At 49.9% G+C, this 25,376-nt stretch overlaps 1 protein-coding gene across 1 annotated transcript; it reads left to right on the top strand.

The window, feature by feature from the left end:
- Slc37a2 (solute carrier family 37 member 2) lies at positions 1–23,591 on the top strand. Its single transcript, XM_032909766.1, has 19 exons — positions 1–112; positions 13,094–13,175; positions 13,619–13,712; positions 13,826–13,904; positions 15,213–15,348; positions 15,750–15,826; positions 16,708–16,874; positions 17,334–17,371; positions 17,660–17,812; positions 18,095–18,185; positions 19,571–19,633; positions 19,967–20,052; positions 20,671–20,719; positions 20,895–20,968; positions 21,201–21,279; positions 21,393–21,490; positions 21,730–21,794; positions 21,997–22,053; positions 23,460–23,591. Exons 1-18 carry the CDS (start codon positions 54–56, stop codon positions 22,025–22,027), a joined length of 1,521 nt encoding a protein of 506 aa, XP_032765657.1. The 5' UTR covers positions 1–53; the 3' UTR covers positions 22,028–22,053; positions 23,460–23,591.
- The last annotated feature ends 1,785 nt before the right edge of the window (positions 23,592–25,376 follow it).

Here is a 25,376-nt window from a genome sequence, read left to right as displayed (position 1 = left end):
CGCGCCGGCTCTGCACCCTCCGTAGTCCCAGCTTCGAGTACCGGCGCCGCAAGATGCGGTCTTCCCTGGCTCCGGGTATCTGGCTCCTCCGCGCCTTCTCTAGGGACAGCTGGTGAGCAGGGCTGGGCAGGGAGGCTGGGGAGGGAGGCTACCAAGACGCGCAGAGACTTGCTCCGGCGGCGGATGTCTCTGCGCGTCCCCGGGGTGGGGGAGGGGGGATTTAGTTCTATCTGGCAGGGCTCCTTCAGTGGCGCAGGCGTGGAAGGTTAGTAACACAGAACTATTAATTCCACTTTAGCCCAGACTTCTGTACAACCCCAGTGAAAAACAGGGTGCCTAGATTCTTCATCCTTTCTGGTTTGCCACCTGTATCTGCAAACACAGGCGCACAGGCGGGTACCTGTAGAGTGCCTCCAAGTCTTATCTGTGTATTAAGGGGATCCGGATTTGTCTGTAGGGAACCGAGGCCAAGAACTGGTAGGATATAAACGGAGCCAGAGAGCTTAGGTCCCCTATTGACTGGATTAGGTAACAAGCCAGAAATCACTGGTTTCGTTAAGCCCGCCTGGGGGGCACCAGTCCCGTCTCAGGGATACCTAGCTCGAGCAGATCTCTGGGATCAGAGCTGCAGCTGCTCCAACACTGGGTGGTCACCCTTAAAAGCATGAGATGGCATTTACAGCATCTGTCCCCTCGACCACAAGGTCACCCTTATGTTGGGAAGAAAAGTTTCAGCCACTCTTATTGAGCTTTAGGGGCAGTGTACTCAGTTTGCAAGGGGTTGGGAAGGAAGGGTGTTCAAATGTTTTGTTAGTTACCGTCGTTTATAAACTCTAAAACTTAACAAAGTAGTTAGTTGCTGGCTTCTTTTGAAAAACAGATGACACAGCATTGCCAAATCTAAATTCTCAAACTAAACTAAGGGTCATCTTGAGATTGGGCAGATACTTAGTGATCAATTTGGCCTGGTTTTTAAAAGTGTCATTTTGTTTCTCGCCCTCTCAGGCTAATCATATACAAAATCCTTTAGGTAGTTTATGTGGTCCTTTTAAATTTTGGAACCATGAAACAGTTCTGTGTTTTCAGAAAGATATAAAATGACTTTCAAAAGGGTATAAACATGAGGGTGAGAGAATGCATTGCCCTCATAATGAAGGAGCTGGAAGACGTCATAATTGGGTAGAAAGAGAACTCAGAGGGGAGTGGAGAGTTCTCGTTTAGTGGAGTGGACGGCAGCAATGGGTGCACAATGTACTTGCCGGCCCTGGCTTTACCTGCCCTGGCTTTACATTGAAAAGTGGTTGAGATGATAAGGTTTTATGCTATGTATATTTTACCACAATTTTTAAAATCATAACACAAATAGACTCATTTATACATTAAGACTCTTGAAGCTATATCACTAGTGGACATATTTTCTATGACCTATCGATTAGCTACCACTTCAGGGAGCCCAAGGTGCTCAATGTCAAGAAAAACTAAAATCACGATAAATGACAGACTAGATTCAGATGATCTGGAAGGTACTCTCTCTTCAAAATATCCTTTACTTTATAGACTCTGTTTCAGGTTCTTTTTTAATCTTTAAGAAAAAAATTTTGATCCACACAGTAAAGATTTAATCCTTAGATTTAATCTCATTGTTTACTTATGTCCAGCAAAAGCATTAATTAACCAGGTAGACCATGTTAAATTTGAACTACTGGAAGTTTTCATAAGGAATCTTTAAAAAAAAATTTTTTTAAGATGTGTGTGTGTGTGTTTGTGTGTGTGTATGTGTGTGTGTGTGTGAGTGTGTGTGTGTGAGTGAGTGTTTGTGTGAGTGTGTACTATGTGTGTGAGGATTAGTGTGACTCTGAATGGGGGTATGGTCCATGTGTGTGTGTGTGTGGTGGTGTTTGTTGTGTGTGTGGTGGGTGTGTGTGTGTGTGTGTGTGTGTGTGTGTGTGTGTGTGTGTGTGTGTGTGTGTGTGTGTGTGTGTGTTTGTTTGTGTGTGTGTTTGTTTGTGTGTGTGTGTGTGGTTGTGTGTGTGTGTGTGTGTGTGTGTGTGTGTGTTTGTGTGTGTGTGTGTGTGTGTGTGTGTGTGTGTGTGTGTGTGTGTGTGTGTGTTTGTGTGTGTGTGTGTCTGTGTCTGTGTGTGGTGTGGTGTATTTATGTGTGTGTGTTTTTGTGTGTGTGTGTGTGTGTGTGTGTGTGTGTGTGTGTGTGTGTGTGTGTGTGTGTGTGTGTGTGTGTGTGTATCCATCTATCCGTTGGCAGTGGAGGCCAGAAGTCAGCCTCAGGTGTCTGCCTTCAGGAGCCATCCATCTTATTTTTTGAGACAGGCAGGGTTTCTCACTGGGACCCAGAATTTACCAGTGAGTTCCACAAAGCTCTCAGTAGCTCCGGCTTGTCTCTGCCTTCCAGGGCCCCGGAGCACAGATGCAGCCACCACTGCGTCAGGCTTTTAGCGTGGGCGCTGAGGACGGAGCTCAGCTTGTGCAGAGAGCGCTTTGCTCACTGAGCCACTGCCCTGCTCTTTCATAGCCACACGTTGGTTGTTTGTTTGTTTTTAAATACTCACTTTCTGATTTATTGCCTTGAGGTAAGATGCCAAGAAACTGTCTTCACCAGATTTTACCTGCTATAGATTTGGGCAAATCCTTCTTTCTTTACGACTCCTCTCCCCCTTCCCCTCCAAAATATCATAAGGCTTTTAGATCTGAAAAACTGACTTTCCTCTCCTGTGAGATGGAGAACTCAGAAAAGCACTTCCCTTGGAGTGCTCTATTAGTGTTGGCTCCACACAGGGAGCACCAGTTCCTTCAGAGGGGCTGATATAGTGGATATTAAAAAGACATCCTGGTCTAATACAACACCCAGGCAAGACCTTGGTTGCATAATCATTTCTAAATATGCTCTTGTTAAAAAAGAAAAGATTCTTATGGACACTTTACAAATAGCCACATCACCCTGTAGAACAAGAAAACTCACTGGAAGTTTCTGCATTCTGAGGAGTTCAGTTTAAAAAAACACACACACACAACACCTATTAAATTGTCATGGGTTATGGATCACCTAAGAGGAAAGAAAAAGGTCTTCCTTATACTGGCATCCTGAAAATGGAGCGCTATAATAACATTTCAAGTGTACGTGACAGTCACACTCTCACTGCTGTGTGATTACTGATTAGTGCTGCTCCTGCACATCCTGCCTTAGCAATCTCTGGAACAGAAGAGTCTCCCTAACTGTCCACTACTGCGTACTTAGCGTTGTTCAGTGGGACCGTCAGAAGAGTAAGTACTCAGTTCATAGGAATGAAGAAGCACAAGTTCTAGGAGAAACTTTTAGATACAACATACAAAAAAATATGAGATGGGCTGAAGAGATGGCTCATTCATTAAGAGCACTGGCTACTCTTCCAGAGGTCCCAGGATGTATTCTCAGCACCCACGTGGCAGCTCACAGCCGACCGCCACTCTCATTCCAGGGGATTTGACACCCTCTGACACCATTGGGACCAGGCATGCAAGTGGTGCACAAACATACATATACACGTAAACGCTCGCACGTAAAATAAAAATAAATACATCCCTAAAGAAATATGAGACTCATTCACATAATATGCAGAGACTATAAACAATAAAAGAGTAAGTTTAGGGTAGGTCCCTAAGCATCTGATTTGTAGGTGAGGATCAGTGGCCTGGGAAGTTGCTGTATTTCAAATTAAAGAACTAGAGTTGTAACCTAGGTAACATTTTAGCTGGTAGCTGAAATTACGGCAGACAACCCTGCATGTTGCCATGAGACAAAGGAACATCAGGATCAGTGGAAACATGTGGCTAGGCCTGTAATTGTCCGATACTCAGAAAGCTGAGGTAGGAGGATCGTGAGTTCAAGGCCAACCTGGACAAGTAGGGGCCCCCATTTCAAAATAGAAAATAGAAAAAGGCTGAGCTTGCAGTTTACTGGTAGAGCACTTGCCTAGAACACGCAGGACCCTAGTCTCAATCCCCAGACACCACAAAAGAAAACAACAACAAAAAAAAAACATAGACAGAGACAGCTTTCAGAAATCTGTGTACTTTATCATACAGAAATTTCTGAACTATTTATACAAATAATGACATTTTATCTATGTAAGTTTAATGCAGAGAAAACTGCTTTTATGTTCTGATTTCCCAGGGCTGCTAACACCAACTGATGAGCATTGGTTTGCAAAGCCATTCTACTTTCAGCATTTCCCTTTTTAAAAGGTAGAAGACAAAATCTAGGTGGCTTTCCAGGAACCCTGATCTTCACCTGAGCCCGCCCTGACATGATCTTATCACACTCACTTGCTTTCCAGACTTAACCACTTGCACCTACTACAACGCGAGGCAAATTGCATTACCATCCACAAAACACATCCCACAACCACGCAAGGCAAATGCTCTACCACCAAGCTACAACCTCAGCCCAAAATAGCACACATCAGGAAAAATGACGGCGAATCGTGGTAAAGAACCAGTCACATGCCAACCTCTCAGTACAGAAAGCACACAACATTATTTATTTATTTATTTGGCTTTGTTGCCCTAGGTGTGGAACCCAGGTCCTGGGTAAGCCAAGCAAGTACTCTGCTACTTAGCTACATGCACAGCCCCGAGTTAGCAAGCTTAGAAGCAGCACTGCACACACGGAGTGTCAAAGGGCCGTGATTCATACATGCACGGTGCCTTTTAGAGGTCAGTTGAATTGATTTTGAAGAAAACTGCCTCCTGTGAGTATGGCTTTGAGCATGAAGTGTTAAATAGGGGTAGAAGTAGAAGTCCCTTGGCATGTAAGGAGCACGCAGTAACTGTGACTCTCTCTGTCGTTACCAAGGATCATTACAGACGGATGTCAAACCAATGCACATTTCCTGTGCTAAATAAAACGTAAGCTGAGGTGGAGACAACAGGATAAGGACTTACAGTGTGAAAGGAAGTTAGAAATGAACCCTAGGGACAGCATCAAAATTGACGTGAAGATACCAGTCTTGGACTCTTCACCTGTGAAATACGGATAACAAGATACCTACTCGTAAGATTGCTGAGGTTTAAACGGAAAACATTTGGATGGGTGCCAGGCTTGTGTTAAATCCCCAAGAAGCTTTACTACTGACTGTCACTCTATAAGCGTTCCTTACTACTGTGTACCACGGATTACTAATTTGTCTTTTTTTTTTTTTTTTAAGTGAACCGTTAGTTCCCCCATGGGACATACTGATAACACGAGAGACAGAAAGCGTGTAGTTTGTACAGCATTGCATTGCTGGCAAATGACTGAACTGGAGTTGGATCCAGGTTAATCTGACTCCTAAGCCTTTCGTCTTCCCACTGTACTCCCGATGATCATGTGGGTGGAAAATAAGAAATCACCATCATTTGTCATTGTAGACAAACCACTTAGTCTCTCTGAGGCTACATTTCCGTAGGATGGAAGGAAAAGGGAAATGCGTTTCTCTCAGGGTATTAATAAGATTAAAATGAAAAGTTTGATTTTTACATTTACTCAGTTCTTTAAAATATATATATATATATATAGATATGTATAGATAAACACACACATACACACACACACACACACACACACATATATATATATATATATATATATATATATATATATATATATACACATACGTATATAATTTGGGTTCTTTTTTGTTTTTCAAGACAGGGTTTCTCTGTGCAGACTAGCTGTCCTAGAACTAGCTCTGAGACCAGGCTGACCTCAAACCGACTGCCTCTGCCTCCCTGGTGCTTTTGCACCACCTTAGCCCAGCCTGAAAAGAATATTTTTATTTGGAATAGAATTGTATGTCCTTCCCTCCTCACTATCCTCCCTCTAACTCCTCCCAGCTCCCCTCCCTCAAACCCCTCCCTCAAGTTGATAGCCTTTTTATCTTTAAGATACACATGTAAACGAAAGGCTTTTTAAAGCACTTAGGCCTCTGTAGTTGGAATTAGCTAGGCACCTGAAATTGTTGTTGTAGAAGGGATTCACCCACTGGGAGGAGGTGACCTTGAATCATTAAATCTGTCAGTCTTTGTCTGGGTACTGGTTAATTAGAACTCCAGCCAGCAGGAGCAGGGTGTGCCAGAAAGCAGTCCTTGGAGTGGGACTGTGAGCGGGCGGCACCAGGTGTGTGGAGGGTGGCTGCTGTCTGTGGAGTTTCAGCCCGGAGGTGTTACTCCACGCCCTGTCAAGACCAAGTAGACCACCACTAATTCACGGCGCTTCTGTACCACCAAAAATACCCAGGAGGTCCCTAGCCCTAGGTCTGCCTGATTCCTTGCCTTTTGTGCCAATATCTTCATAGGCGTGCCTGGGGGCAGCTGGGACAACAGGGGCATCTTTCCAAAGAGATGACTGTGGCCGATGCTTAAAGGGCTGGGTGAATTTCCTGAGGACTTTTGTGGAGGAGAAAGTCAGGACCTGGAGGAGGGAGCAGGGTGACACAGCAGCTGGATGAGCAGGAATGGGTGTGGAGGGCGCCAGCTTTCTCAGGCTGGAGGAGCAGGAGCTTGACTCCCACACTGTGTTTTTCCTGTACCTTAATCTTCCCGTGGAAGCTGGGCGATGCTGACAGACTGATCTCTGTGGTGGAGTTGGTGAGGAAGACAGAGCAGAAAAGTACTCAAACACACATGGAGAGATGCTGTCCGTGTTAGATATTTGTGCACCCGTTGTGTTTATCAGCCCTTATGACAATTTTAGGCAGTTCTTTATTCTTTTATTGTAAATATAAAATGGAGGCCTGAGAAGTTAAACCAGAAATGAAGGCTCAGCTTCCTTTGCCGTAAAAGTCTGATGTCCTTTTCCCTATTCTGTGGCCGGAGGGCTGGAATCAGATCTGAGTCCAGATGGTTCCTGTCTCATCTTATTTTCCTGCTTCCTGTAAAGAGATGCTTGATAAAGCGGCAGAAAGAACTGCTTAAGGGGCCGGAGATATGGCTCAGCAGTTAAGAGCACTGACTGCTCTCCCAGAGGTCCTGAGTTCAATTCCCAGCAACCACATGGTGGCTCACAACCATCTGTAATGGGATCTGATGCCCTCTTCTGGTGTGTCTGAGGACAGCTACAGTGTACTCATTAGGAGAAGAAGAGGAGGAGGAGGAAGAGATGAGGAGGAAGAAGAAGAAGAAGAAGAAGAAGAAGAAGAAGAAGAAGAAGAAGAAGAAGAAGAAGAAGAAGAAGAAGAAGAAGAAGAAGAAGAAGAAGAAGAAGAAGAAGAAGAAGAAACTGTTTAAGAAGAGCTGTGGTGAAAGCTGGGGCTGCCCTGTCCTACAGAGGAATGATCCCAAGAATGCTGGAGTCTGATCATCTTCCTGTCACCAGCATGTGACCTAGAGGCCCATCCCCCACATCTTTCTTATTGCAGCTGGAAGCAGCTGGTTTCTGGGTTTCCTCTTTTTCCCCTGGATGTTTCCTCTTTCCTTTCTTAAAGAACGGACCCACGTGACACCCCCCCCAGCCCCCACCACGTTGAATGGGTGTCAGCCCAAGCTCTGTGGACTGTCTAGGAGGCAGCAAATGGCTTGGAGTTGTCTGCATAGTTGGTCAGGATCTTTCTTCAGTCAAGCTGTACCAGGACTCACTGAGATTAGAGTTAGACAGTCCCAAAGTAACACTGGCCACAGGGCACGAAAGCTGTCACGAGGGCAATGAGCCAGCCCATAGAGCCCCATGCTTCTTGTTGGGATTCAGTGTTAGATTAGGGAGATTCGTGGACATAAGACTGGGTCCCAAGATCCTTCCCAGAGAAGAAACCACGGGCCAGTAACCACAGGAACTCAGAACTTTCTAGATGATGTTTGTGGCTAAGGTATTACTTATTCATTTATTTATTGGGAAGAGGACTATATATTTGAGAAGAAAGTCAAACCAAATAGGGAAGCCCTGAGAGCTCAGAAAGAATGGATGCACCAGGCTGTAAGCTGCAGCACATTAAGGGTGCCAGTTTGTGGACTTCAGAAGAGCTGGCCAATAGGGACAGAGCCCTGAAACCAGATTCCACCCCCATCTGATTGTCACTAAGTGATGGTGGGGGAGTTGGGCCTTGAGTTCTGCATGCTCAGGAGACAGTGAGGGTAGGGCAAGGACAAGGTCTCCTAAGGGTCCTAGAAGGCCATCATCCTACTTCCCTGAGTAGGACTACAGCTATGAGGCCGTCGCCATATTCATACCTGTGCTCTCTTCGGAAAACAGCCTTTGTTGAAAAGTATGGAACTTTCACCTCTTAGCTAGATGAGCCCTAAGTCATCTATCTCCACTCCTCAGAGCAGTAGCTAAGACCCATCTAGAGGAAGAAGAAGAGGATGAGGAGGACAAGGGGACTGGGATTCCACAGGCCTGCTCCCTGCCCCAGTATAGCTTTCTCCTCAGAGGCCTTTCTAGCCTATCCTGTCCCTGCTCACTCTAGAATACTGCAGTCATGACTCAGGACTCTGCCCCTGGGTATCTCTCCTTGGCTGGCCCTTCCCCATTAGGATATCTCCCAGTGTTGGTGGAGGACTTGGTAGAAGGTGACAGTGGTGGCACAGTCCAAATTGATCCCGGTCTGGTTGTTACTGTACCCAGCCCTCTATCCTTTTGAGAACCTGCTGACCCTAGAACTGGCACACCCAGGAACAGGTCACCAGGTTCATTTCCTCAGGGCAAGTGCCAAGGTCACCTGCAGTCACATCCTGATGTTGGTCCTCGAGGCTGTCCCAGGTTGAAGCAGGGGCAGTGGTCAGTGACTGGGAGTGATTAAAGCCCCATTGTCTCTTAAGTCATGGGCAAGGTTATCAGAGAAGCAGTTGTAGAGCAAAGCAAGAGGAGGTAGGCAACAGGGCTGACTGAGGAGAGGGGCCTGTTCCCACCTCTCCACAGATCAGAGGCTACTCTTGGGGTCGTGATGGCTTGTTGTGGTATCGATGAGGGTACGTAGGGGTGGTGTTTGTTAATTATCTCTTGCTAGTGTGGGACACATTGTTCCCTGTTCAAGCCCAGAATCACTCTTAGTGCAAAGTCTTAATGAAGTGATAAAGCTATTATCGAGGTCTTGGGAAAGAATAAGTTGGATTGTCAGCTAATACTTAGGAGATAGCTAGTCCCTCTCTATCTGACTTGGTTATTCAGTAACCAGCATATGGTGGAGGAGGTGGGACTCTAAGAAAGTGCCACCTCTTGCTAACAAAAGAGACTTACAGGGTCATGGGACAGCTGTGTAGAGTAGTCTGGGAACCTTCCCCAACGTGTTCCTTGACCCCTGGACTGGTTGATTGCTCAGTCCAGCTCCACACCAGGGCAGCCTTGTGGCTCTCTAGGTTTTCTCCCTGCTCCTCCTATGGGGCTTCTTGGTTTCTGAGGGAAGGAAGGGCTTGTGAGAAGTGAAACCTGTCGGTCCTGCCCTGCTCAGAGTCCTCAGCTGTGAGCTTGAGTTCCTTGAAGCCTCAGTCTAGCTCCACCCTTAACTTATCCCCCATGGTCCTAGGCCCCTTTGATGACAGCACTGGGGGCCCTTCCCATGCACACCTGATGTGCCCTGAAAGGAGCACTGGCTAGTAGGTAGGAGGCCTGACTCCAACACTGCTGGGGCCCAGCAGTGCTAATGAGCTTAACCCTCAAGAGGCCAGGCAGGAAGCCCCAGAGGAATCCAGTGTCAGCTTAACACCATACAGCCCAGGCTAAAAACCCTGGCTCTCAAGGATCCTGTCTTTCTTGCTAACTTAGGGGTCAGGTTTTTGGTTGGGAGATTGTGATCTAGGTTGGGCAGGCCCCTGCAGGGGGCTGAAAAAAAAATCACAGGTCAGAATACTAGTATGGACTGGCTGACCTGAGGAAGACCTTAGCTACTCAGAGTCACTTTCCTGTATGGTTGCAGACTCTCTTGCAGCTACCCTACCCTCCCTAAACAAGGGAAGGAACTAGCATCCCTAGGTCTTTTTGTTCTGGGAGACTTAGGTAGACATCCTTGAGAAGTAGTGAGGAAAGTCTAATGGCCTCCGAATTTCTGCCAGGCAATGAAGTCCTGGAACTCCCCTTCTTCTGTGAAACAACAGCCATTTTTAAGTGCCCACTGGGTATCAGGACTGCTGTAAGATCTGTAACAAAACAACTGTCAATACTTCTGTGAATAAGGTGAAAAAGCCCTTCTTAGAGGAGTAAACAGGTTTAGAAAATTAGACTATCTTTTGCCTGATTTTAAGTCCTTACTTGTCTCTACGGACATGAGCTTGAAATATATCTAGGGCATCCTGTGAGGCTGCCGTGTACCTAGAAGTGGCTAGCAGAATAGAAAGGCACAGGGATGGGCACCACCCTGCAGTGAGGAAGCTCACATGGGTCTTCCCCCTGGCTTCACCTGGCTCATAGCCACTCCTAGGAAGGCCTCACCCTCCCAGTGGCTTCTTCTTGTCCTCTTCAAACGATAGCCCAAACTCTACCTCTTGGCACACACAGCCCTACCTAACCTAGGTCCTACCTCATCTGGCCTCTTTTGCTTCTGTGCTTGGCTCAGTCTCCTCTTCCAGATATCCTAAGCCATGCAGTGTTCCCACACAGGCCGTGTTATTTCATGCCTGTGCCTTCCCTGATGCTTCTTCCCTGGCCCATCTCCCAGCCCTGGTTGACTTAGCCATCTCCTGCTTGATTTTGAAACCAATCATATCTCCTGGAACCTTTTCATGACACCACCTCTATCCCTCTGGGTTTGGTGTCCCTCCTGTGCTCCCATGGGACACAAGGCTTCCTGCAGTTACGTCACAGTCGCTCTAATTCTCCCTGTGTGTTTGTTTCCCCTGTGACCTGCAGAAGGCAGGATCTTTCTTCCCCTTTCTCATAAAGGTGGTTGCGAGGGCGAGTCTATGTTTTTTTTTTTTTTTTTTTTTTTTTTTTTTTTGAAAAGCAATGGCATTTCCTACCTACCGTTGGAAGGGCCAGGGCTCTGGATGGAAAGAGCATGGGACAGATAAGGACTAACAGCTGGGAACTCAGGTAGGAGGAAGCCAGGGAAAGGTGGGCTGGACCTGCCTTTCTGGGATGCTCCTGATATGTGGGAGTGAAGCAGTGTGGACATTGGGCGGGAGGGTTCAAACGGCTGGCTTTGCCTTCTTGGTGCCTTCTTGGTTGTTTGCAGCTCATGAGGCCTCTGGCATGTCTGCTGAGGTACAGCCTCTGACTTCTCGGGTAAAATTGGGGTCTTCTGTTGACCAGTCATCACTGCTGTGTTCTCAGGGGATCCTGTGGGACTTAATGTTCCGAAAGGTCTTTCAGAACCAGAAAAGACCTGATAGGTCATGACCTGTAGCCCTGGCACCCCTGTGCGGTCAGCCAAGATAAGTGGTCACACAAACCAAGCTTTGTGGCACTTACAGGTACCCAAGGATGAGAGTGACATAGGTGGGGGGTGGGGCCGATGCTACCATCCATGTGCACTTGAAGAAGCCAGAAGCAGAAAGGGCTTACCTGGTGAGTGGAATTTGTCACTCAAATCTGCCTGCTTTCCCCTGGATTAAGCAACATCCCAGTTAACTATAAGGCTGCAGATTCCTTCCATCTATTGCTTTTTGCTTAGGTTAGCTGTGTATTCTCTCTAAAGTTTCTCAGAATATTCTAGAAATCCCTGAACTAGGAATAAGCTAAATGGCAGCTGGTAGGCCTGGAAAACTTTGGTGTCACCAAGCTTTTTAATATCAATCATTGAGACAGGCAGGCATCTGGAGTAGCCTTGGCTTCCTTGACGTCCCTATAAGACCTGGGTGAGTCACATAGATGCCTGGGAACAAGTAGCCAAAGAGGTACTTTGAGATTGGGTCTCATTGTGTAGTCCAGGCTGGCCTCAGACTCCCAGTCCTCCTGCCTTAGCCTACTGGATTCTGGGACAACGGGTTTGTACAACCATCCAAGGTTAAGAATGAAGAATACAGGGCAGAGAATTAAACAGATGCCCAGGTAGGAAACTTAAGTCCAGGGTGAACTGAGACGGTGTTTGGCAGCTCAACTCGATTCAGGCTCTGCAGAAACACCTTCTATTTCACAAGAGGCGGCCTGCATTGCTTAATTACATGCTTCGGGGAGGTGAGTTTGGAGTTTGGAGGCAGATTACCATACAGGGCAGGGCGAGCATCCAATATCTGCCTTAGGTCCATGAAGCCAAGAGAGACGAGTGCTGAAGAGTCTGTTCACCCTTCTCCTCTACCCTGTTCTGTAATGAGCAGAGGCACTGAGCCTTCTACTGTCTAACAGTTTCTTTCAGGCTGGTCTGTTTGCCGGTGGGTTGAAACCCAGGGCTTCAAGCATACTAAACCTGTGTTCTGCCTCTGAGCTATACTCAGTCAGTCCCATTCTGAGATCTATTTTCCATATACCTCCTGGTTCCTGGTTGCTGCTTCCGCTCAGCTGATGCCTTGCTGTGGAAACAGTGACTCATCAGGGTGCTATAGGAGTCTCCCCAGACCCTTGGGTGGAAGTGGGCACGCTGCTGTGGAAACTTTGAGAGGCCCCTCATTAGACTGCTCTTTCCATCTTGCTGGCCCATGGGATGAGCAGGAGGGCAGGGGAGTGAACACGGGATATGTGAGCCTCGGAGGAAATCATGATCTTTCTGTCCAGTGAAATCGACTAGCCAGGGACCCAAAGAGAGAGGACTCAGGTTTTGTCACCAGCTGTCTCAGCTGAGTCATCTCTTCCTATCGTCTGGGCCAAGTCTGCTGTCGTCTAAGCACAAGGCGAATATGGCCCTCACTCTGCAGACAGACCCCTCTCTCCTTTATTTCCACCCATGCCCATCATTTCTGACATTTAGGAAACGATTTTAACTCTCTGTGGCCATACCTGTTCTACACAAACAGACAGCATTGCCTCAGGGAAACCCTAGAGGGGCTAAGAGGTTGGAAAGATGGTGGCAGGAGGTGTGTGTGTGTGTGTGTGTGTGTGTGTGTGTGTGTGTGAACAGGGGCCCTTTGCTCCCAGACACTCCTGGCCTCTGCCCCAGGAACTTGTGTCTAGAGGAGAGCCTAAAGGCAAAATGTTGGCGGTGCTGAGGCCTTGAGGGCGCTGTGGCCGGGCTTCTAAAGACTGGGATGCTCCTATCTCCTCCAGGTTCCGTGGCTTCATCCTGCTGCTCACCTTCCTCGTCTATGTCTGTTATCACATGTCCAGAAAGCCCATCAGCATCGTTAAGGTGAGCCTGGTTGGTAAGGAAGAATGTGGGACAGCTCGGGCCTAGCAGCGTGTGCTACAGCATGCTCTAGACCTCAGACAGTCCCCTCCCAATCTACTTTACCCTGGTCACTAGACCTGACCCTTCCACCCGGCAGACACCCATGTCGGTGGCTCTTTCCTACAACCTTCCTACATGTTCCATTTACATCCACCTCCCAGACAGCACCGTGGGTGGGTGTGGGTGAGTTAAGAAGGCAGGAGGTCCAGGCTCTGTGGATTCCATTCATGGCTATTGGATGGTTACCTATCCCTGTTGGAGGAGCTACTGGCAGGAAGGAGCATGGACTGTGGTGGGAAGCAGCGGTGTTTATGACTGAGTAGCAGGTTTCTTGCTTCTCTCTGGGCCAAGTGGGTTTCAGGGCATGGTATGACCCTTGACCCGTGTATGCCATTGCCTCCCAGAGCCGCTTGCACCAGAACTGCTCAGATATTGTCAGACCCATTAATGACACCCACGATCTCAACGATACCACCTGGTGCAGCTGGAGTCCGTTCGGTAAGAACAGGGCACATGGCCTCCTGTACTCCCTAATCCCCCCTTGGAAGTGAAAGGGACCTTTCTGCAGAGCAGACACTCAGCCAGGTTTCTTCATTCCCATCTGCTTTCAGACAAGGATGACTACAAGGAGCTACTGGGAGCTGTGGACAATGCCTTCCTAGTGGCTTATGCCATTGGCATGTTTATTAGGTAAGAGAAAGGGAGACCCCCATGCCCGTTGGGGGTATCGGGGGTGGGTGGGTTCTTCATAGCTGCTGTTTCTCTGTTTCTCCTCACTCGGACTTCAGACTAATGTGAGAGAGCTGAAAGTGCCTCCGAGCAGGGCTGAGGCCAAGGCCTCACCCAGGCTATCAGCCCATGGCCAGCCTCTGTCCCTCTCTGTGGTCACCACGCTGTTCCTCCACCTGCTGCTGCTGGACTGCTATCAGCAGCTCTTTTCCTATATAGCTTCCTGGATGCTCCACTTAGGGAAGTGTTGGCAGGTGTGACCAGGGTTCCCTAAGCACAGCCCTGGACAAGTAGATTCCCAAGGAGAAGCTTACCCAGGGCTGTCTAAACTATATAACAGTGTGGGTCTCACCTAGCAAACTTGGCACTTGCTGCCAGCAATCCTCTGATGGACAAGGCAGGGTGTGGCCTTCAGGGAGTTCACAGCATAGTAGAAGGACCCTCAGCTAGCAGCTAATTGAAAATCGTTGAAGTGTCGGGTAGTCATGTAGTGCAAGCTTGGGATGAAGACAAGGAGTTAAGGAAGGCTCTGGAGGAGGTGAGCCTTGAAATGTGTAGGGAACGTCATGGCATGCAGGCGGAACCTCTCACAGGGTTACCAGAAGGAGTACAGAAGCAACAGACGGAGACAGGGCTTAAGGATAAGGTCATTTACAGAGGGCCTGCCCCGGGATGTGGAATGGGAGAACCATGGGAGGAGCTGAGCCAGGCGTGAGGGAGAAGCTGAGGTAGGCTTGTGGCAGACAAGGAAGGTTACAAGCTAGCATGACTGCTGCCTAAGCTGCTGAACTTGAGGACAGGTGGTGTTTCAGAGGCTCCCACGACGAAAGGAGGGAGAATTTAGAATTTAGAGTGTCGAGTTTGCATTTCGTTAGGGACAGCCAAGAAAAGGTATCCTGGAGGCAATCTGAATATGACCCTGAAGCATGAAGGGACACATGGGGCCCAAACACATGCAGGAGGGGATATTTCACGAATCACAGTAGGTAGAACCATCCAGTTGATGAAAGAGACTGCGCTGGTGGGAAACATGTGACATGGAGTGGTCAGCCAGCAAGGAGGGACACGGGCAACAGAATTGTCAGAGTCGTGTCATAAAGCAGACGATCCCTGGAAGGGAGGACCAGAGTCATCCTTGGAACGCAGTAGGACACAGATCAGCCCTGGTCACCATGCCGCAGTGGCTTCAGTAATATGGGATGGGAGAGGGAGGTGGTAGACCGGATATAGAGCTCCGCTAACCTGGAGTTCACCCGTCTTTCTCTCCAGTGGAATCTTTGGGGAGCGGCTGCCCCTGCGTTACTACCTCTCAGCTGGAATGGTGCTCAGCGGCCTATTCACCTCCCTCTTCGGCCTGGGATACTTCTGGAATATCCACATGCTCTGGTACTTCGTGCTCATCCAGGTATGAGTCTGCACAGCACTTGGGCCTTTGTTCCCCTCAAAGAGAGGTCCTTCCGGATCCCTGGCCATCCCCAGGTCAGAGCAGACAGAGACTTGGTCTCCTTGTTCTAGTCCCTTCTGTCACCATGCTCAGGACCCTGTTCCAACCCTGCAAAGTCTCAAATGACCGGCTCAGTGAGCCTTCCGTGGGCACTACACTGAATCTGCTTGAGACGCATGAGAAGTCAGGTCTCAGCTCACATGATCTTGAGCTAGGAGAAGCCAGCTCATGTGACATTGTATATGGACATGCAAGTGAGGGAAAGACATGGTTCAATGCAGGGTGTGTGGAGGGCTCCACGTCATTGAACCAGCTCTACCCAAAGTGCTTGAGCTAACTCTCACCCTCCCTCTCTTCTACAGATCTGCAATGGCCTTGTTCAGACTACGGGCTGGCCGTCTGTGGTGACCTGTGTTGGCAACTGGTTTGGGAAGGGAAAGTGAGTGAGATGAGGGAGTGCGATCCACCCTGGTGGGGGTGGGGCACGGGGTGATGGGGGTTCTGGACCACTTCCAGGGGAAAAGATTAGAAAATGTGTCTTCTTGCTGGGTCTCACCCACTGAGAAGAAACGTCTCTGAGACTAAAGGGCAGTGCTATTTGTCTGTCTTTAGGATTTAGCCCACAGAGCAGGCAGCCTTAGTTATAATTCCTATAACAGGTGAATTTCCAGTTTTGATTGAAGATAAAAGGCCCCACCATGCTGTTTTCTCAGACTGGCTTTTGTGTTAGCTCGCTTCAGTTTCTCACCCTCGGCACGTACAGTCTGAGCTGTTCCACTGTTTGCTCTGGGGGTGTTGCTGGTTTTTGTTTCTTGTTTCCAGTATGCCTAGCATCTCCCCACTAGATGCCAGTAGCAAAACACGCAGCAAGTTATGGCCATTGAACATCTCCGATGTTTCCAGATGTCCCCTGAGGGGCAGAATCACCCCCCAGTTGAAGACAACTGTTTTAGAGTGATACTGACTGGGGTCAAAGAGAAGGATGGAAGGTTCACAGTTTCCCTGTGATCAGAGTTCCCATCTATGCTGGTCCTAGGGCCTGCTAAAGCAATGGGTCCCCAGGCAAGGCACTGTCTGGGGACTCAGAATATCAGTTGTGGGTACATCCCAAAGGCTAGAGGTAGCCTTTTGAGCATGGCTGGGCCAGTCATTTTTTCAGCATAAAATTAACTTTATCGCTCAAAGCTAATTTAAGATAAGGTTCAATCAATGAAAAACGTACACACTTCACTTATATTTTTGTGGGTTTTTCTACTTATTATTCTACTTCTTCACTTTACATCCTCGCTCACTGCCCCCCTTCCCTTCCCTCCTCTTCAGGCGGGGATTCATCATGGGCATCTGGAACTCCCACACGTCTGTGGGCAATATTCTGGGCTCCCTGATCGCTGGAATCTGGGTGAACCAGCACTGGGGACTGTCATTCATCGTGCCTGGCATTATCACTGCTGTCATGGGCGTCATCACCTTCCTCTTTCTTATTGAGTGTGAGTGGACCCCTCCCACCCCCACGCTGTAAGGTGTGTTCGTGGGACGAAGCAGCTGGATATTCCAGCAAAGCCGCTCAGGGCATCAGATGACCCTGACACTGTCTTCCCATCTGTAAAGGGACAGCAGTGCTTGCTCTGGAGGATTTCTGAAGGTGTAAGAGGGACGATGTAGCGTCGACGTTTTGTCTGTTAGTGTGTGCTCTGCCGAAGGGCTGTGTAGACAGCTACTGGCTTTTTCCCATTCTCTGACAGCCTTGAGTTAGCAAGGTCAGGTGTTACAACTACTAGTCCAAGAAGCAGTTATGACAGTTTCTACAAGAGGCAGGTAGGCCTAGACAGCCTGCTCCCATAATGCTGGGGGTCACATGGGACTTGTAGGGCTCACTCTCCACTGTAGAGCGAGGGTCTGTGTACTGACAACCTTCTCAGAAAGGCACTTCTCTATCCCCCCTCCAGACCCAGAAGATGTGGACTGCACCCCTCCCCAGCACCATGTGAGTCTGACACCCCAGCCCCAGCCCTGTCTCCTCCCCACATCGCAGGAACTGGCCATGGGAGGGCCCAGGGTTGGAGGAGAGAGCTGTGGTCTAGTGACATCACAGAACCAGTTTTGGGCTCTTAGGTTAAATGCCCCACAACCTAATGTGCCTGCCTGCCCAAGAGAGAAGCGTCCACCTTCTCCAGGATGAGCACCCCCTACCTCTCAACGGGGCTGTCTTCCCCATTAGGGGAAGGTGGGTACATGGCCCTGCCCACAAGGAGGGGTCGTCTTCTTTCCTCAGGATGACCTGGAGAAGGAACGGGACAACCCTGAGGATCCTGTGAACAGTCCCTACAGCAGCAGGGAAAGTAGTGTGGACATTGCAGCCTGTTCCTCCAAGGAGCAGGGCCCTGAGCCTGAAGCCATCAGTTTCCTGGGGGCACTCAAAATCCCGGTGAGATGTTTGTGAAAGGAAGGGAGGACAGTCTCTCTGGTGTTTTTATTAGATGTGAGGGGGTGGGGCGGCTGCATGAGAAGGACAGTATGTACAGGGGCCTATCTTGACATGACATGCAGCCTTAGGCACACTGCTGCCATTAGGATGGGGGTGTAGATTTGAGGTTGCTCTGTGTGGGAATGATGCTAGTCATGGGGTAGTGCTGGCCACCTGGAGGGCCTCCACTAGACTGGGGATCTCTTGAGCCCCTTTCCATTGTGTCTCTCTTGTGCTCCCCAGGGTGTGATAGAGTTCTCTCTATGTCTGCTCTTCGCCAAGTTGGTCAGCTACACCTTTCTCTACTGGCTGCCCTTGTACATCTTCAATGTGGGTAAGTCCCAGGAGAAGAGGAGCTGAGCAAAAAGAGTCTCGGAGGAGGCCAAGGCCACTTCTGGTGCCGGGAGATACTTGGGTTTCATTCCAGTACACAGGCAAGGCTGAGCCCATGCATGTCTCCAGCCACCTACCCTCTCGGAGCTGGGTTGGGCCTTAGGGTCAAAAGCTCTGTCCTGCAATCCTCTTTTCCCTAGCCTGAGTGTGGGCTACTTGGCTCACAGGTAGGTGGAGGTCTGCCTCAAACACCTCCTACTCAAAGAAGGGCTGTGTGAGCTTTCCTACTCCATGGACTCCATGGACTCCATGGCTCTTCTTCCAAGGACCATTATGGGAGCGATGTGTTTGTACTGTGGTCTTCTGGGCTACACTGAGGGAGCTGCCCCAAAGCTACTCTCCACTGCCCCTGTCCAAGGATGCAAAGGTGAAAGGAGATCACTGTTGTGGTTGAATGGGCTGTTTGATTTCCACCTGCTCAGAGTCTAGAGTCTCTGGTTTGCCATTGATGGGGTAACATACCAAAAAGCAATGTGCTCTACTCCGCTGGCCCTGGGATTCAGAACCACACCCTTTACCCAAGACCTTTAGCCCAGAGCTGCTTTACGCCTTCCCAGCTGTGGGAAAAGATAGCAACTATACACAGACACACACACACACACACACACACACACACACACACACACACACACACACACACACACACACATACACACACGTACTCTGAATGGGAGACCAGGACCAGTCATGGTCAGATCTCAAGCTGTAGCTTGACCTAGAGCTCTACATGAGGGACTCTCTCTCTGAGGGTGCTGCCACAGTTTTGCAGACGTTGCGTTGCGAATCTGTTTTGTGGCTTTGCTGATGACTTCAGAGTATGAGTCAGCTTTGAGGGTGGAGTTACAAGTCAAGATTCTAGATGTTCCCCTTTTCTAAACCCAGGGCCCCATCTTCCTACAGGTCTCCTCCTGTGGCCATGAGCATTAATACAGACCTACAGTGGCCTGCCTAGGAAGAGCCCCCATGGAGCTTGCTTCTAAGTCAGGAGTGGGTCAAAGAGAGAGCCCAGTCAGAGCTGTTATACTCCAGGAGAAAGAACTGAAGATGCTCTCATGAGCCAAGTACCAGGCCTGCAGGAGAGGCCTTACTGTGAAGGTCTAGGTCATCCTTCAGGGAAAGAGAGCAGTGTAGGACTTGTCCCTGAGAGAGTGTGTGACAAGCTGCTGCAAACCCACCTGGTGGCCCTAGCCAATCACTTGGCCATGGAGCCTCAGCCTTTTCCTCAGACAGGAGTGATGTGTCACAGGAACTCTTCCAGCTGTGTCATTCAGGAGCATCGTTTCAAACCTCCCTGAGTGTCTGATTATGTTTTTCTGTTTTCCATAGCTCACTTTAGTGCCAAGGAGGCCGGGGACCTATCCACACTCTTCGATGTTGGTGGCATCATAGGTGAGGCCCTGTCCTTTTGTCCTGGCATGCTGTCTTTCTGTTTGCTTCTATGCAGAGGGACAGAATGAAGGGACAGCTGGCCATGATCTGGGCAGAGCAGAAAAGCCTCCTAGTGTATTCTCTTTCCTGTTCCTGCTAGACTGGGTGGGCCTGAGAAAAATGACCAGCGAGCTCTGGTTTCTCGGCATGATGGGAACAGGGGAAGACTACAGAGGGAGGTGCTGACTCCTAAGGCCAGCCAGTACTGGGCGGGGTGTTGGGACAAACCTGGGTAGCAGATGAGGAACAGCATGGTAGTGTCAGGGACAGCGTGTGAGTGAGCATGTGTTTCAGGTGGCATCATGGCAGGGCTCATCAGCGACTACACCAATGGCAGGGCCACCACTTGCTGCGTCATGCTGATCTTGGCTGCTCCCATGGTGCGTACGGTCTCAGCATGCACACGCTCGGGGTCGGGTGTCTAGGCCTCACACCTGTGTATCCATCTTCATATTTGCATGCATAGCTATGCCTTTGTTCATGTGTGCATGTGTATTCCTGGGCACATGTAGAGGAGGAAAAGCGAGAGTCGGCAGAGGACCAGGCTCTGTGAAAAGAGACCAGGGTCAATAATTGCAGGATGGGATTAGTGATTATCTAACCTTGGTGGAGAAGAGGGACACCAGCTGCGGCAGGTTTTGGCCAAGGAACAGTGAGATTGAGAAGATGTTTAGGGGGAGGGGAAATCATAGAGCCATACATGGTGGTACATGCCTGTAATCCCAGTACTTGGGAGGTAGAGGCAGGGGAGAATCGGGAGTTCAAGGTCTTCCTCAGCTACAGAGTGAGTTCCGGGAACCCCTGTGTTACATGATACTTGTTTCAAAACGAGAAGACTGGGATAAAAAGGAAATTAGAGATTACCATAGTTACACCATCCGTTTTGAGAATGTACAAGGCAGGAAAAACAAGTGATGTGCAGAATGCCAGAGCAGGCAGGGACTGGTCCAGACTCAGGTCTAGCCCAGCAAGAGGAAAACATGTCCTTCTTCCTTCAGATGTTCCTGTACAACTACATTGGCCAGAATGGGATAACCAGCTCCATAGGTGAGGAGGTGGTGTGAATCCCACCCGGTCACTAGCGAGCCTCTGCCTGGGGAACTCCTCGGTGTGGGTGGGTGTGGAGCCAACGGCAAGGACGTGGCTTGCTCTGGACTTGGGGCTGAGCGGGGCTGCACACGGCCCCTCATCTCTCATAACGCCATCTCTGCTGTCTTCGCAGTGATGCTGATTATCTGTGGGGTCCTGGTCAATGGCCCTTATGCACTCATCACCACAGCTGTCTCTGCTGACCTGGTGAGTGAGCCACACGTGGGCACCAGGCTGGGCTGAGGGAGGGCCGGGGGCTCTGTCTACAGAGACATTTCCCCTTCTCCCGTTCCCATCTGTTGTCCTGCAGAACCTCCTCAGGCTCTTTCCTTTCAACCTCAGGGCCCCTCCCCACACCCGAGTCTTCTTTCTCCCAGCACCGTTCTTCCCAAGCGGTTTTGCTTAGCTTGAGCTGCCCCACTCCACTCTGTCTCCCCAGGGTACACACGAGAGCCTGAAGGGCAACGCCAAGGCCCTCTCCACTGTCACAGCCATCATTGACGGCACCGGCTCCATAGGTTTGTCACTGTTTGGACTCCCAACAGCCTTGTTACGGGTGCACCCCCAGGCACGCTGCCCAGGGTGGCTGGGGAAGGTGCGTATATTGCTTTCATGAAACTGTTCTGTACAGGTGCGGCTCTGGGGCCCCTGCTGGCCGGGCTCATCTCCCCCACAGGCTGGAACAATGTGTTCTACATGCTCATCTCTGCCGACATCTTGGCTTGCGTGGTAAGCGGTCTTGGGCTACAAAGAGGTCAGTTAGGGAATGCTTTATGTGTGCAGTCTGGAACCCCAGTATAAAACACTGGGGCTTCTGGGATGGTGGGAATGGCAGTTGCCCTTTGCTCAGAATTACTTCCTCCTGTATGGAAGTTCATTTAATTTCTCAGCCACCTGTCCCATGGGCCAGCTGAGCCTGGAAGCTCACAGTGTCTCCCCTTCTCTTTCTACCCCGAATCCCCCCACAGCTCCTCTGCAGGTTGGTGTACAAAGAGATCCTGGCCTGGAAGACGGCCCGCAGCAGAAACAGTGGGTGAGTTTTCTAGCAGTGGAGGCCATACTCCTAATCTCACTTCTAGGACTCAACCCAGCGCTCAGTTACTCTATCCTCAGTCTGTGCTGGGCCACTGTGGGCCTCAGGAACCCTGAAGCAGCCACCCTCGATGTGCTGTTGGACCCCCATCCCTCTCCAGAACTACTAACCTTGCCTCTGTTGTCCCCGTGTGTCTCCATAGCTCTAGTCTGGCCCTAACCCACCCGCGATAGTATTTTCCTCAAGTCCCATGACTTTTGTGAGTATTTCCTTCAAGTATGACTGTGGACGTGGGCTGCCTGGAAATCCTCTCCTCTCCTGCGTATGATTTTTCCCTCCTGCCATCAGCTTTTTCTGTTTCCTTGGGAGCCATACCTGGAGATTCAAGCTAGTCAGAGCATGGTGCTTGGGAACTGTTTCTCAGGGATCTGAGACGCTGCAAAGGGCTTGGGACACACCTGTGAGGCAGAGGGGCCAGAGACCCAGAACCTTTTCTTCTCTGATCTGAGGCTGAGCTGCAGATGCCTCCTAAATGTCAGAAATCATCTGACCCCTCTGCCTGGGCTGTGGAGAAAAGGGTAACGACCAATCAAAGCCTCTGGAACAAATTGCCAACAGTGCTTAGTCCGGTGTGGTTTCTGCCTGGTGCCCAGAGGTGGTGGGTGTGGAAGTCACAGAGGTCAGTGGCTGAGTCAGAGGCTGAGGTGCTGGTGACTGGGCGACTGTCCCTAGGGCCTTGCTGGCTCTTCTGGCAGAAGTATCTTACTAAGCAAAGGAGCTGGCACAGCCCGGACCCGGGCCGGATGGTAAATGAAGACCCCCCCCGGGGGGTCATGGTAAACCCACACAGCGTCTGGGGAAGCATTTCTACTTTAAGAAGGCATCATACACAGAGAAAACTTGAAAGCAGGAAGCACACGGAGGCATTCACAGAGTCTGCCCTGCCCTTCCCTGCCCTGCTCTGGAGGAAGGGCAGGGGCAGGGGACTGGACAGCATTAAGTTTTCTCCTTTCACCAACATTCTCTGGGCTAGACTTGAAGGGAAGCCAGGGGGAGAAAGAAAAGCAGAAAGGGAGAAAAGTGTGTGGAGAGCTGGATTGAAGGCCAGGCTCACCTCAACTGTATCGCTCACTTCTCGGCCACCTTGAGGGGCAGGTATCCTCATGAAGTGAGGAGACGGTCCTAGCAGGACCTAAAACAGAACCCAGGTTTGTGGGGGCGGCCTGTCTTCCTGGGCACTGCAGCCCTCCCAGGCTGGTTCTTCCTAGAAGGCCCATTAAGAAAGGGATAGAGATTTACTGGGGCAGGGAGAGCTCTAGGCTGAGAACCTCGAGTCCCTGGAGGTTCTTGGTTTCTCTGTACTCACCTCTGTCTAAGGCCTTGGCAAACGCCTGAGTCTCTGCATCGTTGAACATAATGGGGATGTTTCCCTCAGGTGCCTGCTAGGGTTGGTCTGAGGCACAGAGAAAACGAGATAGGGAGTGAGGCTCTTTGGGAAGTGGCCAAATGTGGCCGAAACAGTTTGTTTCCCATATTATTCTGGCTTGTTAGCGCCTGCCCAACAAGTAAAGGTGAAGCCTAATTATGGACAGTAGACATGAAAGGCAGACGCTTATTAAGTCATGGCTTACTTTCTCTTCCATCCCCCCTCCCCTGTTCACGCAGGTACAAACAAATCTGAGGCCTTGATTGGAAGAACAGTATAGGCCGTCCCTGCCGGGCACCCAATGTGCTTCCTATGAGCAAGAGAATGGAAACTTCCGTCACAGCGTCACAGCGGGAGGCAAAGCCTCCTGATCTGACCAGTCTAGCCCAAAGCTACACTGCCACTAAGGAAGGGTACAGAAAACTCTGTGGGAAGGGACTGCTGAGCACCAAGCATGGGAAAATGGCAAACTAAGCTGAAAGCAGAAAGGAAGGGCACATTCAGACTCTTGCTTGTTTGGATTCCGAGAGGGAGCAAGGCCTGGAAAAGGTGCATCTCTCCGTCCCATGTTAAATTATAACCTCAGTAATCACCCTGTACCAGTGAGGGATTTCACCTGGCTTCCAAAGTGCCAGGCCTCTCTCTCTCATCTCTGTCCGTGAATTACCCTTCTTCCTGTATTTCCCCGAGGAGGACCCTCTTGATCTATCCTCCACGTGATCCTGTTGGTAACTCAGCCTCTTAGAAGCATTAGAGCAAGGCTTGGATGGGGTGAGGGAGCTGTCATGAGTACTGAAGTGGAGGGACTCGCTCTCGGGCTCCTGACCATGGCCCTCTCTAGGAGTCCAGTACCTCCCTTGCCTCACCCTGAAGATGCCTCAGTGGATGAAGACATTGGGGTCAGTGCTCTGAAAGCTAAGGGGTGTTGTGTACAATGGCAACTACCAATGCCTATTAGCGCTGGATGCTCCCGTCCTGACAGCTCCTGTCAGAACGAACAGGAAGTGGCTGTGGACCAGCCTTAACCCTGAGCACAGGTGCCAAGTTTAGCAAGAAATGAAGATCCTAGTAACTGGAACTGAGCAGCCGCTCGGAGCCATCTCGTGCCCACCTCCCGCCTGGCGTTCTGATGCACGCACCTTCCACTCTTGAGCCCTGGCTCACGACATGCCAGGCCGACTCCCGGCATTTCCGCCTGACCTCTAAGCTGCCCATCAGCACCAACACAGACTTCCTTTGCCAACTGTGCCTCTGTTTATCCGTGGCAGGGCCTGGCAGAGCAGCAGCCCTGGGGCTCCTGAAGCGCTGTCACATGAACAACAAAGATTGGTGTTCTGGGACTGTGACAGCTGGCATTCCCAGAGGGCATTAGCCATGACATTGATAACACCTGCAGTACAGCAGGACTCTAGACCCCCATACAAGATACATCCACTGCGTCGTCCTCTGGGACGTCGTGTCGGTCAGTGTGGGAGCTGGACACTCTGGCCTCAACAATAAAATATAAAGCTCACCTGCCTGATCGTCACTTTGGTTCTGCAGGAAGCAGTTATTCGGGAACCTCTTCTACTCAGGACCTGGTACAGGGCAGGGGCTGACACATGGTAGTCTGCTCAGTACCTGACATTATGTGGAAAGGACAGGCTTTAAGGCAAAGCTGTGTTACTTCTGTAGGCCACTAGATGGTGATAGCATCCCATGGTAGAGTCCACGGTAGGCAGGTGTTGCCGTTCCTTTGCAGAGAAGGAGGACTGCTTCCTGACTCCTCAGATTCCTCCCTACCACCCTCTTGAGGTCAGTGTGGAAAGAGTGGTTCTTGGGGGTCCTCTCCATCCCAGTGCCATTATGTACCACATTCTTCCTGTTTCCTCATCTAGAACTGGGGTATAGCATTGCTCGAGGCATAGGATCGGTGTGAAGGGAGATCAGTGTGAAGTGTTAGTCACACTTGCTGCTCTTGTCTCCTTAGCAGATAAGTCAGAATATGAAAATAGAAACAACACAAGCCAAAAGAACACAGTGACCTCAGTTGAGGGCTACCTCATCAGTCCAGACCTGATGCAACAGGGCTGGTGGATAAGGGCTGGTAGGGGCAATCCTGGTGGCTTCAGACGTGACAGCATCTGAAGGAAGAATTCATGGGCCTTGGATGATCA

This window comes from Rattus rattus, chromosome 8 (assembly GCF_011064425.1).
Source record: "Rattus rattus isolate New Zealand chromosome 8, Rrattus_CSIRO_v1, whole genome shotgun sequence".
In the NCBI taxonomy this organism is placed as follows: Eukaryota; Metazoa; Chordata; class Mammalia; order Rodentia; family Muridae; genus Rattus; species Rattus rattus.
The sequence above is the reverse complement of the archived record's forward strand: the minus strand, read 5'-3'. Positions and strand labels throughout refer to the sequence as shown.

Coding starts and splice junctions, on each gene's coding strand:
- Slc37a2 (XM_032909766.1), top strand. CDS start 54: ATGCGGTCTTCCCTGGCTCCGGGTATCTGGCTCCTCCGCGCCTTCTCT. Junction 20,720..20,894: donor TGGGATAACCAGCTCCATAG/GTGAGGAGGTGG, acceptor CTGTCTTCGCAG/TGATGCTGATTATCTGTGGG. Junction 20,969..21,200: donor CAGCTGTCTCTGCTGACCTG/GTGAGTGAGCCA, acceptor CTGTCTCCCCAG/GGTACACACGAGAGCCTGAA.